The sequence below is a fragment of the Pan troglodytes genome, chromosome 5 (assembly GCF_028858775.2).
Source record: "Pan troglodytes isolate AG18354 chromosome 5, NHGRI_mPanTro3-v2.0_pri, whole genome shotgun sequence".
Classification (NCBI taxonomy): domain Eukaryota; kingdom Metazoa; phylum Chordata; class Mammalia; order Primates; family Hominidae; genus Pan; species Pan troglodytes.
This window is the reverse complement of record NC_072403.2, coordinates 26,684,999-26,701,337: the sequence shown is the minus strand read 5'-3', so window position 1 is coordinate 26,701,337 and position 16,339 is coordinate 26,684,999. Positions and strand designations below refer to the sequence as shown.

General features: G+C 37.1%; 1 protein-coding gene across 7 annotated transcripts in view; it reads right to left on the bottom strand.

Moving 5' to 3' along the window:
- The window catches only part of CDKAL1 (CDK5 regulatory subunit associated protein 1 like 1), a 702,199-nt gene that overhangs the window by 481,216 nt on the left and 204,644 nt on the right, over nt 1–16,339 (bottom strand). For all 7 annotated transcript variants that reach the window (XM_016954980.3, XM_063812805.1, XM_016954982.3 and 4 more), the window contains one exon: nt 16,169–16,265. In XM_016954980.3, the coding sequence (XP_016810469.2) occupies nt 16,169–16,265 (97 nt within the window). The remainder of the gene's footprint in view (nt 1–16,168; nt 16,266–16,339) is intronic.

The window sequence follows — 16,339 nt, the reverse complement described above, 5'->3', positions numbered from 1 at the left end:
TACAATGGCACTCAAACCAAATAAAAATGTTATTCTAAAGTATCCTAATCACTCAGAGCAGTGCTGTCAGCAGGACCTTCTGCAATGATGGAAATGTTTATATGCTGTGCCATCCACTATGATAGTCACTAGCCACATGTGGTTATTACAGACTTCAAATGTGGCTACTGTTACTGAGGAACTTAATTCATATTTAAATAGTCAAATGTGGCTACTGCAGCCACACTGAAAAGTGCAGCTTTAGGGAATGGCTAAGGGAGCCACTCAATTTACAGTAATTTGTTATGGCAGCCTTAGGAAACGAACATACATCCCAAACACAATTTTGCCAACTAGGCTTTAAAAAAAAAAGTCCACTCATTTGAAGCTGTCGGAGAACAAGCTGATACTACTCTGCAGTCAAAGGTTCTGTTTTAGTATGCACTTGAAGTATCATTTTTCCTGAAAAACCAGCAGCTAGATAAGTTAATGACTAGGAATAACACAGTGACAGCTAACATTTCTTGAACAATTACTCTGTTTCATGCTCTACACTGACACTTCACGTACATTATCACACTTAATCCTCAAACACTACTAAGCAGGAGGAGACAGTACTGTTATTTCTTTTTTTTTTTTTTTTTTTTTTTTTTTTTTTGAGACAGAGTCTCACTCTGTTGCTCAGCCTAGAGTGCAGTGGTGTAATCTCGGCTCACTGCAACCTCCACTTCCTGGGTTCAAGCGATTCTCCTGCCTCAGCCTCCTGAGTAGCTGGGATTACAGTTGCCTGCCACCACACCCGGCTAATTTTTGTATTTTTAGCAGAGATAGGGTTTCACCATGTTGGCCAGACTGATCTCGAACTCCTGACCTCAAGTGATCTGCCTGCCTCGGCCTCCCAAAGTGCTGGGATTACAGGCATGAGTCACCACGCCTGGCTGATAGTACTGTTATTTCTGAGGCTGAGAGATTTGAGGCACAAGGATATCAAGATAGATTTTTGCCAATGATTCCTAGTACATCTTGTCCAGGAATGGCAGATAGGTGGTCCACTTGATGAATCTCCCTTCTCCTATGCACATGGAGGTTATTATTAAATGATCATAAAATGCCCTTCAACTGAACCTGAACTTTCAAGAGACTCAGACAACTATTTTCTCCAAACTCTCCCCCACAAATCACCATTGGCATAAATACATTCATTTGAAAAATATTTGTTAAACACTAACTATGAACTACAAAGTTCTAGTAACTGGGGACATAACAGTGAAAAATACAATGTCCCTACTTTGGGAGGGTGAGGCGGGAGAATCACTTGAGCCCAGGAGTTTGAGACCAGCCTGGAAAACTAGAGACACCATCTTTACAGAAACGAAAAATTAGCCATGTGTGGTGGCATGTATGTGCCTGCAGTCCCAGCTACTTGGGAGGCTGCAGTGTGCCGTGATCACATCATTCCACTTAGCCAGAGTGACAGGGCGAAACCTTGTCTCAAACAAACAAAAAATACAACATCCCTGCTTCATGGACCTCATAGTCTAATTAGGGGAAAGAAACATGCAAATAATGGAAAATTTTCATTTGCTACAATGACAGACACTATGAAGAAATTAAAATCTGGGGCCAGGTGTGGTGGTTCATGCCTATAATCAGCACTCTGGGAGGCTGAGGCAGGAAGATTGTTTGAGCCTAGGAGTTTGAAACCACCCTGGACAACATGGCAAGACCCCATCTTTATTTAAAAAAAAACAAAAAAGGAAAAGAAAAAGAAAATCTGGGGCTGGGCGTGGTGGCTCACACCTCTAATCCCAGCACTTTGGGAGGCCGAGGTGGGCAGATCACGAGGTCAGAAGATCGAGACCCTCTTGCCTAACACAGTGAGACCCCATCTCTACTAAAAATACAAAAAAATAGCCAGGCTTGGTGGCGGGCACCTGTAGTCCCAGCTACTTGGGAGGCTGAGGCAGGAGAATGGCGTGAACCCAGGAGGCGGAGCTTGCAGTGAGCCGAGATCGTGCCACTGCACTCTAGCCTGGGGGATGGAGTGAGACTCCATCTCAAAAAAAAAAAAAAAAAAAGGAAAAGAAAAAAAGAAAATCTGGGATTAGTGGTAGGAGGTAGAGAGCAAAATTTTTCTACAGCAGTCCAGTTAAACTTACTGAATAGGTAGCATCAGTCCAGGGACCTGAACCACTGACAGAGGCATCAATGCGAACCTCCGGCAGAAGAGTAAGCACAAGGACTGAGAGGCTGAAATAACATAAATGGGTTGTGTGGTCAAAAGAGGGACAGCAATTAGGGACACAGTGGTAACAGATGAGGTCACATAATGATGGGAGAAAGAGTATGTGAGATCTTGCAGTTCAGCAGTTCATGCTATGTGGTTTAAATTTTATTCTGTTTGCAAATGAAAGCCACTGGAGGGTTAATAGAATAATATTAACAACATTGCTCAGGCTAATTATATTAAAAATGTGAAACAGTGCTCTTTGTCCATATTTCTCTATTAGTTGGTATGACTCTTATTAAGACTGCATGAATCTGGCTGGGGTTTTACTATCTCTTGATTTTATCCCAAGATACCTCAAATCCTTTCAGGAGTAAAAGAAGTGAATACATTATATATATATATATATATATATATATATATATATACACACACACACATATATATATACACATATATATACATATATACACACATATATATACATATATACACATATATATACATATATACACATATATATACATATATATACACATATATACATATATATACACATACATGCAAAGTACTTTCTTATTAGCTGTCTTAATTTTGATTGTATATAAATAAATAAAAAGACAATGTCATTTTAATTCCAATTAAAAAATACCACAACCAAAACTTTAAAACTACCTGAAAACTCCACTGATCTGTAAAAGGAAAAAGTGATATCCAGGTCCAGTTTCATTCTTTTGCATGTGGCTCTCCAGTTTTCCCAACACCATAAAGAGACTATCCTTTCCCCAGTGTGTCTTCTTGGTGGGCTTGTTGAAAAAACTTCAGTTGAGTGCATATCCTTGGTATGCTTGGCTTCATGTCTAGGCTCTCTGTTCTGTTCCCATTCGTCTATGTGTCTATTTTTATGCCAGTACCATACTGTTTTGATTACTATAGCTTTTTTTTTTTTTTTCCAGAAACAGAGTCTTGCTCTCTTTCCCAAGCTGGAGCTGGAGTGCAGTGGCACAATCACAACAACTCGCCACAGCCTGGAACTCACCACAGCCTGGAACTCGCCACAGCCTGGAACTCCTCGACTCAAGCAACCCTCCTGCCTCAGCCTCCCAAGTAGCTGGAACTACAGGAGCATGCCATCATGCCAGGCTAATTTTTGTTATTGTTATTATTATCATTATTATTATTTTAGAGACAAGGTTTCAGTATGTTGTCCAGGCTGATCTCAAATTCTCGGCCTCAAGAGATCCTCTCACTTCAGCCTCTTGAGTTGCGGCAATTACAGGCACAAACCACTGCTAGCCACAATAGCTTTAGACTGTAATTTTAAATCACAAAGTGTTATGTCTCCAACTTTTTCTTTTTCAAGACTGTTTTGGCTATTCAGAGTCTCCTGTGGTTTCACACAAATTTTAGAACTGTTTTTCTATATTTGCAAACAATGTCATTGGAATTTTGATAGAAACTGCATTGAATCTGTATACTACACCATACATAAAAATCAGCTCCAGATTATAGGTCTAAATGTAAGAACTGACACTGTGAAATTCCTGGGAGGAAACTCTCTCTCCTTAAACATAGGGAAAAAGATCTTTGACATTGGCCTTGGCACTGATTTTTTGGATATCACATCAAAAGCTCAGGCAACAAAAAGCAAAAATAAACAAATGGGACTACATCAAGCTAAAATGATTCTGCACAGCAAGGGAAGCAATCAACTGAATGAAAAGGCAGCCTATGGATTGGGAGAAAATATTTGCAAACCATATACCTGATAAGGGGTTCATGTCCAAAATATACAAGGAATTCATACAACTTAATGGCAAAATAATTAAATAACCTTATTTAAAAATGGGCAAAGGACCTGAATAGACATTTTTCCAAAGGAAACATACAAATAGCCAATGAAAACATATATAAAAATGTGGTCAACATCATAATGATTAGGGAAAGACAAATCAAAACCACCATGAACTATCACCTCACTGAGGATGGCCATGCCAAAGAGACAATAAATAACGAGTGTCAGAGAGGAAGTAGAGAAGAGAGAACCGTTATGCACTGTTGGTAGGAAAGTAAACTGGTACAGCCGTTATGGAAAACAGTATGAAGATTCCTCAAAGACTTAAAAATAGAACTACCATATGATCCAGCAATCCTTATATATCCAAAGGAAATGAAATCAGCACTCTGTAGAGATATCTGTGCTCTCAAGTTCAATGCAGTATTATACACAATAACCAAGATGTGAAAACAACCTAAGTATCCATCGATGGATGAATGAATAAAATAATTGTGGTATATTTAAGTAATGGAATATTATTCAACATTTTTAAAAGGATATCCAGTCATTTGTGACAACACTGATGAACCTGGAGGACATTATGCTAAGTAAACTAAGCCAGACACAGGGGAAAAAAAATGCATGATTTCAATTGTGTGTAAAATCTTTACTTAAAACAAGTCAAATACAGAGAAACAGGGAGTAGCCTGGGGATTACCGGGGTGGGGAGGGGGAGAAAAATGTGAAGTAGATCAAAGGGTACAAAGTTGCAGTTATGTAGGACAAGTCTAGAGATCTAATTACATCATCAGGGCTATATTTAATATTGTATACTGAAAATCTGCTAAGAGTAGATATTAGGTGCTCTTACTACACACAAACATAAAAAGTAACTACAGAAGGAGATGGATAAGTTATTTTGCTTGACTCTAGTAATCATTTCACTATGTATATATAAAAACATTGTACACCTTAAATATATACAATAAAAAAGGAAAGAAATGCCCTTATTTCCATCTCCATTAAGAACTATACATATAAAGTCTTTTCCATCAAATATATGTTCAGATGTTTCCCCTTTACCATAACGAAGTTTGATTGAATAATCAGCATCTGACAAGTCAAAGTTCAATATTAACTTCTCTATTAAGCCAAGTCCCTACCTTACATAGTAATGGAGGAGGGCTCAATTTCCAAATCCTTTAAATGTGGGGAAGCTGACAGCAGTCACTAAGCTAGCTTAATGTGTTTCAACGCTATGAGAAGATTTTTCTTGAACTCACAAGCCCGTGAGCAACTTTGCTGTGTAACACAAAACAGCATTTGATGTTATGTGTGATTTAACTTTAATACTCATCTCCCAGTATATTTTCATCTTTAATCTCTTCATTCAAAAAGATTCTTCCCCAAAGGTAGAAATAGCCCTTTCAACAGAAGTTACGTGACAGTACATTCCTCATAACACTGAAGGCATATTTCACCTGAATGGTAGTACCAGTGAGTGACTAATACTGAGTTAGAGATAAAAATAACTAATTGAAAGATGAAGCCAGGCTAGAAGGGTGCCAGTAAAATGAGGATTGGTACCAGGAACCTCTCTTCCTCTTAAATGCAACTAAAATACCTATTAAACTTTCTGTAGCGGGGAGGGGTAAAGGAGGCACAAAACCCCTTCAGCAATAAAAACAAAATTCAACAGGCTAAGCTCAATCACACACAGAAACATTGTTTGGGACATCAGAATACTCCTATTAAATAACAGAACATGTTACAAATTAAAAGATAATTTAAAAAGTGATACCAAAGTTAAACACAGAGTAATATTATAACTAAAACAAATACACATTAGAGATGTAAAATACCAATTAATAAACAATTTTACACATCAGGCTTGTCCAACCCATGGCCTCTGGGCCCCATGTGGCCCAGGACAGCTTTGAATGTGGCCCAACGCAAACTAATAAACTTTCTCAAAACATTATTAGATTTTTTTTGGCGATTTTTTTTTTAGCTCATCAGCTATTATTAGTGTTAGCGTTAGCGTATGTTAGGTGTGGCCTAAGACAATTATTCTTCTTCCAATGCAGCCCAGGGAAGCCAAAACATAACTTCTGTCATACATAAAAGGCAGAATAATGATCTCCCAAAGACATCCAAGTCCTAATCCTTGAACCTGTGAATATGTTACTTTACATGGCAAACAGAACTTTCTGGATCTGATGAAGATTAGGGACCTGAGATAAGATTAACATGGATTATCCAGCTAGGACCAATGTAACCACATGAGTGTCAAAAGAACCTGAGAACCTTTTCCACCTGTGGGCAGAGTGAAGCAATGACAGAACAAGTGTGGGGAAGAGACAGCCTTGCTGGCTTTCAAGATGGAGGAAAGGCCCACAAGCCCAGGAACACAGCAACCTATAGCAGCTGGAAAAGGCAAGGAAATAGCCTCTCCCCTAGAGCCTCCAGAAAAACATGCTGTCCTGCTAATACCTTTATATTAGTCCAGTAAAACCCACATCCAACTTCTGACCTCCAAAACTCTAAGATAATATAATATGTATTGTTTTAAACTACTACGTTTAGCCGAGTGTAGAGGCACACGCCTGTAATCCCATCACTTTGGGAGACCAATGTGGAATGATTGCTTGAGTCCAGGAGTTTGAAACCAGCCTGGGCAACACAGGCAGAACCTGACTCTATTTAATTAAAAAAAGAAAATAAAGATAAATAAATAAAAATAAACTACTACATTTGTGATACTCAGAGCAGCAAAGAAAACTAATATACTAATTAAGAAACAAACATGGGCTGGGCGCAGTGGCTCATGCCTGTAATCCCAGCATTTTGGGAGGCTGAGTCAGGAGGATCCCTTGAGCCAAGGAGTTCAAGACAAGGCTGGGCAACATGGCAAAACTCTGTCTCTACAAAAAAATTAAAAATGAGTTCAGTACGGTGGCATGTGCTTATAGTTTCAGCTACTTGGGAAGCTGAGGTGGGAGGATCACTTGAGCCCAGAAGGTCAAGGCTATAGTGAGCTATGAGTGCACCATCACACTTCATCCTCAGGGACAGAGTATGACCTTGCCTCGAAAGAAAGAGAAGGAAAGAAAAGAGAGGAGAGGGGAAAAGAAGGAAGGGGAGGGGAGAGGAAGGAACACATAAACATATGATGGAGTTAGCATCATAAAAGGAAAAGGAAAAATTTTTAAACAAATGCTGCTGGAATAACTAGGAACAATATGAAAAAAATTAAAGTTAAATCCATATCTTATAATTTAATACTCACTCAAAAAATATTTATTAAGGCAGACACTGTACTAGGCAGAGAAGGTAAATGTACAGTATATATAAATATGTAAAATAATAATAAAATCCGTGGCTCTATAGAGCCTATCAGTAAGTGTCCATCACAGTAACACACAAATGGACTAACAGTTTTCATATTTTAAAAAAAGGTGAGAGAGAGAGAAAACATTAGACACTTTATCAGACATGTTACCTCAGGGAACATAGCTTTCAAATGTTGAAACCACATTACAAATTACCCACCCACCCTCCAAAACTCCATGTTTCTAACTATATCAAAATTTTAAAACACAATAAAAAATGACAAATATGAGCCAGCAATCCCTCTTCTGTGTATATAACAAAAGGAGATGAAATCCCTACCTCATAAAGGTATCTCTACTCCAATATTCATTGCAGCATTATTCACAACAGCCCAGATTGAAAATAACCTAAGTGCCTTGTGGTGTATCTATACAATGGAATATTATTCAGCCTTTAAAAAGGAGGAAATCCTGCCACTTGCCACAACATGGAAAGACATGGAGGACATTATGCTAAGTGAAATAAGCCAAACACAGAAAGAAAAATAATGCATGATCTTAGACATGTGTGGGATAAAAAAAAGAAAAAGCTCAAATACACAGAAATAATTGAAAAACAGTGGTTACCAGAGGCAAGGGAGGGAGAGCTGGAAATGGGTTAGGGATTATGCTAAATAAGCAGATTTTGGCTGCTCTTGACACAAAAATAGTAAGTCTGAGATGACTGATACATAAATCTGCTTCACTATATATGTATCCCAAACATCATGTTACAAACTACAAATATGTACAATAAAATTTATTTTTAAAAATATATATAAATGAGATACAATGGTTGAATATGAGAGGGCATTTTTTTTTTAATGATCGCCTATAATCTCAGCATTTTGGGAGGCCAAGGAAGGAGGATCTGAGCCCAGGAGTTTGAGATCAGCCTGGGCAACAAAGTGAGATCTCCTCTCTCTTTAAAATAAATTTTAAAAATTAAGAAAGAAAAAAAAAGATTGACAAATATTTTCTCCACGTTAAAACAGGTTGATTTCTTACCATTTAGTTGGAGTCATTATATTTCCTGGACATAGGTCCTATAGGAGATTTGAATACCTTACCGAAGATACATAGATGGCAAAGAAGCACATGAAAATATGCTCAACATCATTAGTCAACAGAGAAAAGCAAATTAAAACTACAATGAGATATCACTAACACACCTAGTAGAATTATCAAATGTTTTTAAAAACTGACAATACCAAGTATTGATTAAGATGTGAAGCAGCTAGGACTGGTGATAGAAATGCAAAATGGAATAGCCACTTTGGAAAACACTGGCAGCTTCTTAAAAGGCAAAAGAGATGCTTATCATACGACCTGGCAATCCCAGGTATTTATTTACCCCAGAAAAATAAAAACATGTATCTACACAAAGACCTGTGGATGAATGTTTATGGAAGCTTTATTTGTAACAGCCTTTAGCTGAAAACAACACACATATCCATCAACTGGTGAAGAGATGAACTGTGGTCCACCCTCACAGTGAAATAATTCTAGGCACTAAAAAGTAACAACTACTGATAAATGAAACAACATGGATGAATACTGAAGGCACTGTGCTAAGGAAAAGAAAAAAGACACAAGTAATATATTCATTTACATGACATTCTCAAAAAGACAAAACTATAGGAACAGAGACCTCATCAATGGTTGCCAAGGACTGGTGGCATGGTTGAATAAGAGAGGGCACAAGATAACTTTTTAGCACAATGGAAACTATGTGGTGACTGTCCAAATTCATCAAAAGTGAATTTAACTGTTAACTATACCTCAATAAATGTGACCTAAAATAAGAAAAGACTGATATCATGAACATACAAGAAAACAACGGACAGATAATGAACAAAGGGCATGAAGAGACAACCAGTACATTATACTGCTTCTCGCCTTCACCTGTTCATGCTATCCTCCCCCGCTGCCCCAACACAGTGTTTCACCCTGTCCTGTGGTTCACTGAGTGCAACCCCCTTCCTTCTCTCCACCCTCACTAGCGTACTCATCACTCATCTGCACAACTCTGCACTACACTTCTTAACATTCCCCACTCCACTCACTCCTTGCTGATCCTATTCCCCTCCAGGCATCTTACACACAGGTGCCTGCTCTTATATTGTTGTTTCTGATTGAAAGTCCTTTTTCCTTTCTCCACTCATTAAACCACTACTTAATATCAGAGGCCTATGTAAAGCATGGCTGCATCCTCTGTGTGCCCACAGCCCTTCTCCCTATGCAGATTAATCACAAGGATTTGCACCTCTCATCAGATTTCATGGTCTTTAGGGAGAACATATGTTGTATTCAGCTCAGTATCTCCAGCAAATGGTTTAGTTCCAGGCACATAGTTGTGCTCAATGTTGATTCTACTATTAAGTACATTAGTTAATTTTTTTAAAAACAGCAAATACAGAGCACTATGTGCCAGGCTCCATGCTAAGCACAATTACATGTAATAATTGATATATATATATATAATTTTTTTTTTTTTAAGTAGAGACAGGGTTTCACCATGTTGGCCAGGCTGGTCTCTAACTCCTGACCTCAAGTGTTCCACCCGCCTCAGCCTCCCAAAGTGCTGGGATTACAGGCGTGAGCCACTGCACCCGGCCATATTAATTGATTTAACCCTTAAAAAACTCAGAGTCAGGTTCTATTATTATCACCACTTAACGGTGGAAGAAACTGAGGTACACAGAGGTTAAGTAACTTGTACAAGGTCATGCAGCTAAGAAACAGTGCTGCAGGGATATGAACCCACGCAATCTAGTTCCTGAATCCATACTCTTAATCACTATGATATACTACATTTTAATCATTCAATAGGTGAAACATATATGAATACAGGTGAGATTAGAAGATGCCAAAAAAAGTGAAACCAACAGGTCAAGGAAGGGAAAAACATAAATGGGTGTTTAAATTTACATGTCATTCTCTCACAATACTACCTTTTAGACAACGGAAGTTAAAAAAAATAGAACATGGCAAGAAGAAATGTTCGAAGTAGGGGCAAACAGGAGAAGGAGAGCGTTCCTCAAGCCTTGCCCTCAATACTGATCCCACTGTTACTGTGACACTGCTCCACTTTGTGAATTTGTTTACCTTTTGCAACATGGTGTACGATAGAAATATTCTCAAATTTAGCCGTTCAAATGCAGCTTTAACTGTACACATAATTTTCAAAATTAAAGTGCTCGCATTTGAAATAGTCAAAAGTCAATCCTGTTTCACTTTTTGAGATTAGAGCAGCCTGCCTGAAAAGATGTTTAACCACTGCAAATCAACCTGGTAATAGTCCCTGAGATAAGTGGACACCTGTGTTAAACCACATTTCTGTTCAGCTCTCCAAAGAAAATGTTCACCTGCCTGCAGGGCTCACAGCTGGCACATGAGGAAGCCTTGTCATTTACAAATTTTCAATATCAAATTGTATATTCCGTTGTGAACTGCATGTCTTAACATTTTACAACGTGTCTATTAATTTGCAGTTTATTTAGAATTTCTAGAGCTATAATTAGTTACAATGATCAGTCCAATGAATTAACACCAAGACCAACTTCAAATGTGGTCCTTGTTAATAACACAGAAAAACTACACAAAGCACACAATTTCATAAACACACTTTCTAGTAATAGAGTGAGAGCCTAACTTCGTAATAAATGTTGTTCCTGTTAATAATGGATACTGTAATAACTGATAAATAACACTACCTTAGGAAGAAGAACTCAGCAAATAAATATTGTTTCACTCATCTCTCCCTAACACAACTCACAACCAGCAGACACCAAGGGCATTTCCATCTGAGCCTTAAAGAGAAATTCCCAACTAATTGATCTCACTGTGGTCTAGGGACCCATCTCACTAGATTCTCCAGGAAGCTGGAGAAGCTCTGGACTCAAACCAGAATTCTCTCCCTAAGAACCAGAACGTAAGCTCAGTGAGGACAGGGATCTGGGACGATTTTATATACTGCCGCATTCCCAGCACTTGCATAGTACTGTGCAAGGAACAGTACACCAAGCACACAGTAGGCACTCAGTAAGTACTTGCTGAACCAAATAAATAATGATATGGCAGGTCTAGGATTTGAAGCTAGGCTTTCTGAAGCCTGAAGTCTACTACTCTTTTTTTACTGCAAATGTTAAGAGAACATCCTATGTTCTGGTTAACTAATCTAAAAGAAACTTTCTGCCAACAAATTAGCCTAAAAGAAAAACAGAAACATTCAAACAGATATATTCACAAGATATGAAACTATCTACAGCTAACATAAATGACATAAACAAATAGCAGTAATAAAAATGGCATTGCATGAAAACTCTAAGGTAGATGATTAACTATAACTATTTGTTAAAAGAGAAAGGGAATTTTTAACTGTAAGGTAAAATGTTTCAAGATCCTAAAAAGAGACAAAAAGATCTTGATTCTATACTGGTCACTCATAAATATATATCATCTAGATACAAAATTTAAACTTCATGCTAAGATAGTTTCATATCTTGTGAAAAAGATTTTGGCTAAAACTTTTTATTCAAGACGTACATGTTTTCAAATCTGTTCTCTCTCTGCTTCCATTGTGAAGAAATTAGACAGGTTTGTGCACAGATTTTTGCTCCAAGATGGGAGAAGTGCAGAGGTTACAGCCACCAAAGCCAGTGCATCTGGACTCAGAGGATGGCAGGCTTTATTTCTGGTTTCGATGTTGTTATTTTCTTTCCACGCACCATCACACAAATAATATTAATCACAACTAGGTGATTTCAGGAGAGAGTGGGACAGATGATAATAAAAGGCCCAGAGGTCAAAAAATTGCTTACCATGTGTTCTCACCACACTGCCTTGTTCTGATTACTAAACTAAATGCCCCATTCCTACAGGCTTATATTGATGGAAACTAGCATGTTATGATGGTAGTAATTTCTCTCATTATCTATTAATATCTTCTTAAATGCCTATGCTATGAGCACTTTCAAACATGGGTAAGTACAATAAAAGTCCTTTAACTCAGATGTACAATAAGCAGCTTGCTCATCCAATGATCCCCACCTCATGGAAGTTTTTTATTTTAATCGCCTGGTCAATAGAATTGACACATTCTTCCTGTACTGTAAGGTGACACAGATAAAGGCTAGCAGAAGATAAAAGCAAAGAATGCAGTTACAGTTGTTCTTCCTTCCAACTCTATTAACATCCTCCCATCATAGAAATTTTGTGAAGGAATAGCATTCTTTACTCAATCGTGCAATACAATTCTAAACTTCCTGCTAAAAATAGTTTCCCAAGTCACTGAATTTAAACATCTATTCTTTTTGGACTTCAGAATTGTTTTCTCTTTGTATAAAATATAATTCATTTCTTTATTTCACTGTAACTCACTATATTTGAGAAGGTTTCTAGTTTTATAGAAATTCTATAGAACAGTTCTATTCAAAAGTAGGTCTCTCTAAAGATAAAACTTAGATAATTTTGTTTCCTAATTTGTAATTTGTTTTCAAAATTTTCAGTTATGTGGACATAATTTTCATATATAAAAAGTCAGTGATGATAAATAAAATGTAATATACCTGCCACAGAAAAAAATGCTCTACAAAATGATATTAACAAATAATAATCTTATACTTTAATAATATGTAATGCTGGTAAATATATAATTAAATTACACCTCTGAAATGTTAATGATAGTGTGACCCCACTTTCAGAAATTTTTCAAAATATACTAATTTCAAATTTAAAAAATTTAAAAGACCAGTGAGAGCATTAATGTATTATGTATATTTCCTAAAAACTAGAAAATTCTTAAATACAATAATTAAGAAATAGGTAAAGTACGTTATATCCTTCAGTAGAACACTAATGCCACACTTAAAATGGTTAAAAAACTCATGAAATAACATCAAAAAATAAGAATACAAAATAGTTTTGAGATTACAATTAAGTAAAAGATGCAAAGGTTAAGTCTGAAGCAGATAAGCAAAATTTTAAATGCATTATGGTGACAGAAATATAGATTTTATTTCTACTCTTCAAAATGTGTTCTTAAGTTATTTCTCCAATTGTAAATGAGCAAAATAAGATAAACCTAAAGACTACTAGTGGTAACAAAATGGGACTATATGACAGAACAAAACAGCAAAAGAAACTCTCAACAGAGTAAACAGACAATGTACCGAATGGCAGAAAATGTTTGCAAACCATACATCTGACAAAGGTCTAATATCCAGCATCTATAAGGAACATAAACAAATTTACAAGAGAAAAAACAAACAGCCCTATTAAAAAGTGGGCAAAGGACATGAACAGACACTTTTCAAAAGAAGACATACATGCGGCTAACAAGCATATGAAAAAAAGCTCAGTGTCACGGATTGTTAGAGAAATGAAAATCAAAACCTCAATGAGATACTACCTCATGCCAGTCAGAATGGCTATTATCAAAATGTCAAAAAATAATAGATGCTGGCAAGACTGTGGAGAAAAGGGAACACTTACATGCTGTTGGTGGGAGTGTAAATTAGTTCAACCATTATGGAAAGCAGTGTGGCAACTCCTCAGAGAGCTAAAAGCAAAACTACCATTTGACCCAGCAATGTAATTACTGGGTATATACCCAGAGTAATATAAATCATTCTACCACAAAAACACATGCATGTGAATGTTCACTGTAGCACTATTCACAATAGCAAAGACATGGAATCAACCTACAATGACATATCGGATAAAGAAAATGTGGTACATATACACTATGGAATACTATGCAGCCATAAAAAAACAAAAACAAGAGCATGTCTTTTGTAGGACTATGGATGGAGCTGGAGGCCATTATCCTTAACAAACTAACGCAGGAGCAGAAAACCAAATACCATACGTTCTCATTTTTAAGTGGGAGCTACATGATGAGAATACATGGACACATTGGGGGTAACACCACACTGGGGCCTATTGGAGGGTAGTGAGTGGGAAGAAGCAGAGGATCAGGAAAAATAACTAATGAGTAAAAGGCTTAGTACCTAGGTGATAAAATAATCTGTACAACAGACGCGTGTTTAACCTGTATAACAAACCTGCACATGTACCCCTGAACTTAAAATAGAAGTTTAAAGAAAATAAATGTTAACCACAGAACAACAAAGGTGTGGGATTAAATAGAAAAAAAATGTTTATCTGCCAGTGTCACAGCTTTGTGTCGGCCCTGAAAATTGGACCGACACAAAGCTGTGACATTGGCAAATAAACTCATATTAATAGCACTAAGTGTCCTCCCTTACACTGTATCTGGAGAATCTCCCGTACATCCTAACATACGCTTTTCCCGGCACACAATGGCATTTTAAAAAATGTTGCCATAATGTATGCAGAGAAGAGCCTTTTGCCATACTAGAGAAATTCTGCTATTCTCTAACGTAATTCCTTGAGATGAAATCTAAGATCAACTCCAAGTTTTTACCACATTCCATCTCTAAAAAAGACTTCCAACTAGTTTCCTATTTCCCTACCACAGCAGGATTATGTTTATAGAGAAAGTTAGTCTGACATGAAAAGATAACTCGGGAGTCCCATATTCATTTCATTCCTTAAACCAAGAAAAATCAAAATGTAAACAGACAAATGGTGAAAACAAACTAAAGTTACCAAACATTCAGGTTCTGTTTGTTGAAAGTGAGAATGTTTGTTCAAAGATTATTAAATTTGCTAGTGGGGTAAGGACCTCACAGCAGAAAACAAGTTCATTACACTGAGAACATGATACAAGAACCTGTCAGTAGTATATCAAATAAGGAAAAATCTATCATAAAGTTCAAAGCAGATGCCAATTAATTATGTAAACTTCTTCTATGAGCATATGATGTTTTTACACATTTTTTTAAATTAATGTAGCCTTTTTAAACAAACAACATTGCTGAGCTTATCACCTACAGCTTCAGTAGAATGTTGGGAAGGAAGAAGCACCATCATTTGATCAACAAATATTGACTGAATATCAGCTACTTCAGGGCATTTTTACTCAGTCAAAGAGTAATTGACTACAAAGAACAAGAGAGAGAGAATAGACAGTAGTCTCCTTACTTCACAGAGCTGACTGCCCACGCCACCCCCCAAAAAAAGTATGCTAACAACAGAAATACAATGGGAAGATTTTTTTCAGGCAATCAACAAACACTTATTGAGTGCTTACTATGTGCCAGGTATCACAGGAAAGGCTAGAGAAACATGGTGAGAGTTCTAAAAAAAGATTGAAAAACTATTCTCATGAGGCTAACAATTTAAATAGACAGGTGGGCTTTATTCAAAGAATTATACGACAGGTAACTGCATAGTAAGCAAAGAGAAACTAGAGAGAATAATTATGGTGGACTACACAGAGTAGGCAGAGAAGGCTTCACCGAATGTTGTCATGTTGGAGCTGAGACTTGTGGTGGTAGGTATAAGGGAAGTGGGGCATTTGAAAAAAGGCATTGATGTACTAGGGGGCGAAAAGCAAGTAGCTGAGCGAGGTGGAAAAACTGTAATGACTTGGAAAGCGATGGTAATAGACAGCCAAAGACCGGGTTATTAAGGGATGTAAATTCCACACTATGGCTTTTTATTGTGTTGCTCTTTCTTAATGAGAGAAACTAACACATGTTTTTGTGCTAAGGTGAAAAAGTTACACAGAAATGACAGTTTCAGGGACAATAAGGAAAATATGTTTAGGACAGCCATAAGTGTAACATAGCTTACAAATAACCTACAAACAGAAAATAAAATGCGGAGCTATTACAGGTGTTAACAATATAAGATTTTCTCTTTTTGCATCAGGTACAAGCTTACCCCAATGATACTCAGTCCCTTAAGGTAGTCCTGGCGAGGCTGGGCTTGAGGAACGCATCCAGCCAGTACGATTTTCTTGTTCTCCTCTTGAGCTTTTCTAAAAGATTGAAGAGAAAACAATGTGAATTCCTTTGCTCATGGGTATACTCTTGGAAACTGTTGTTAGTGCAT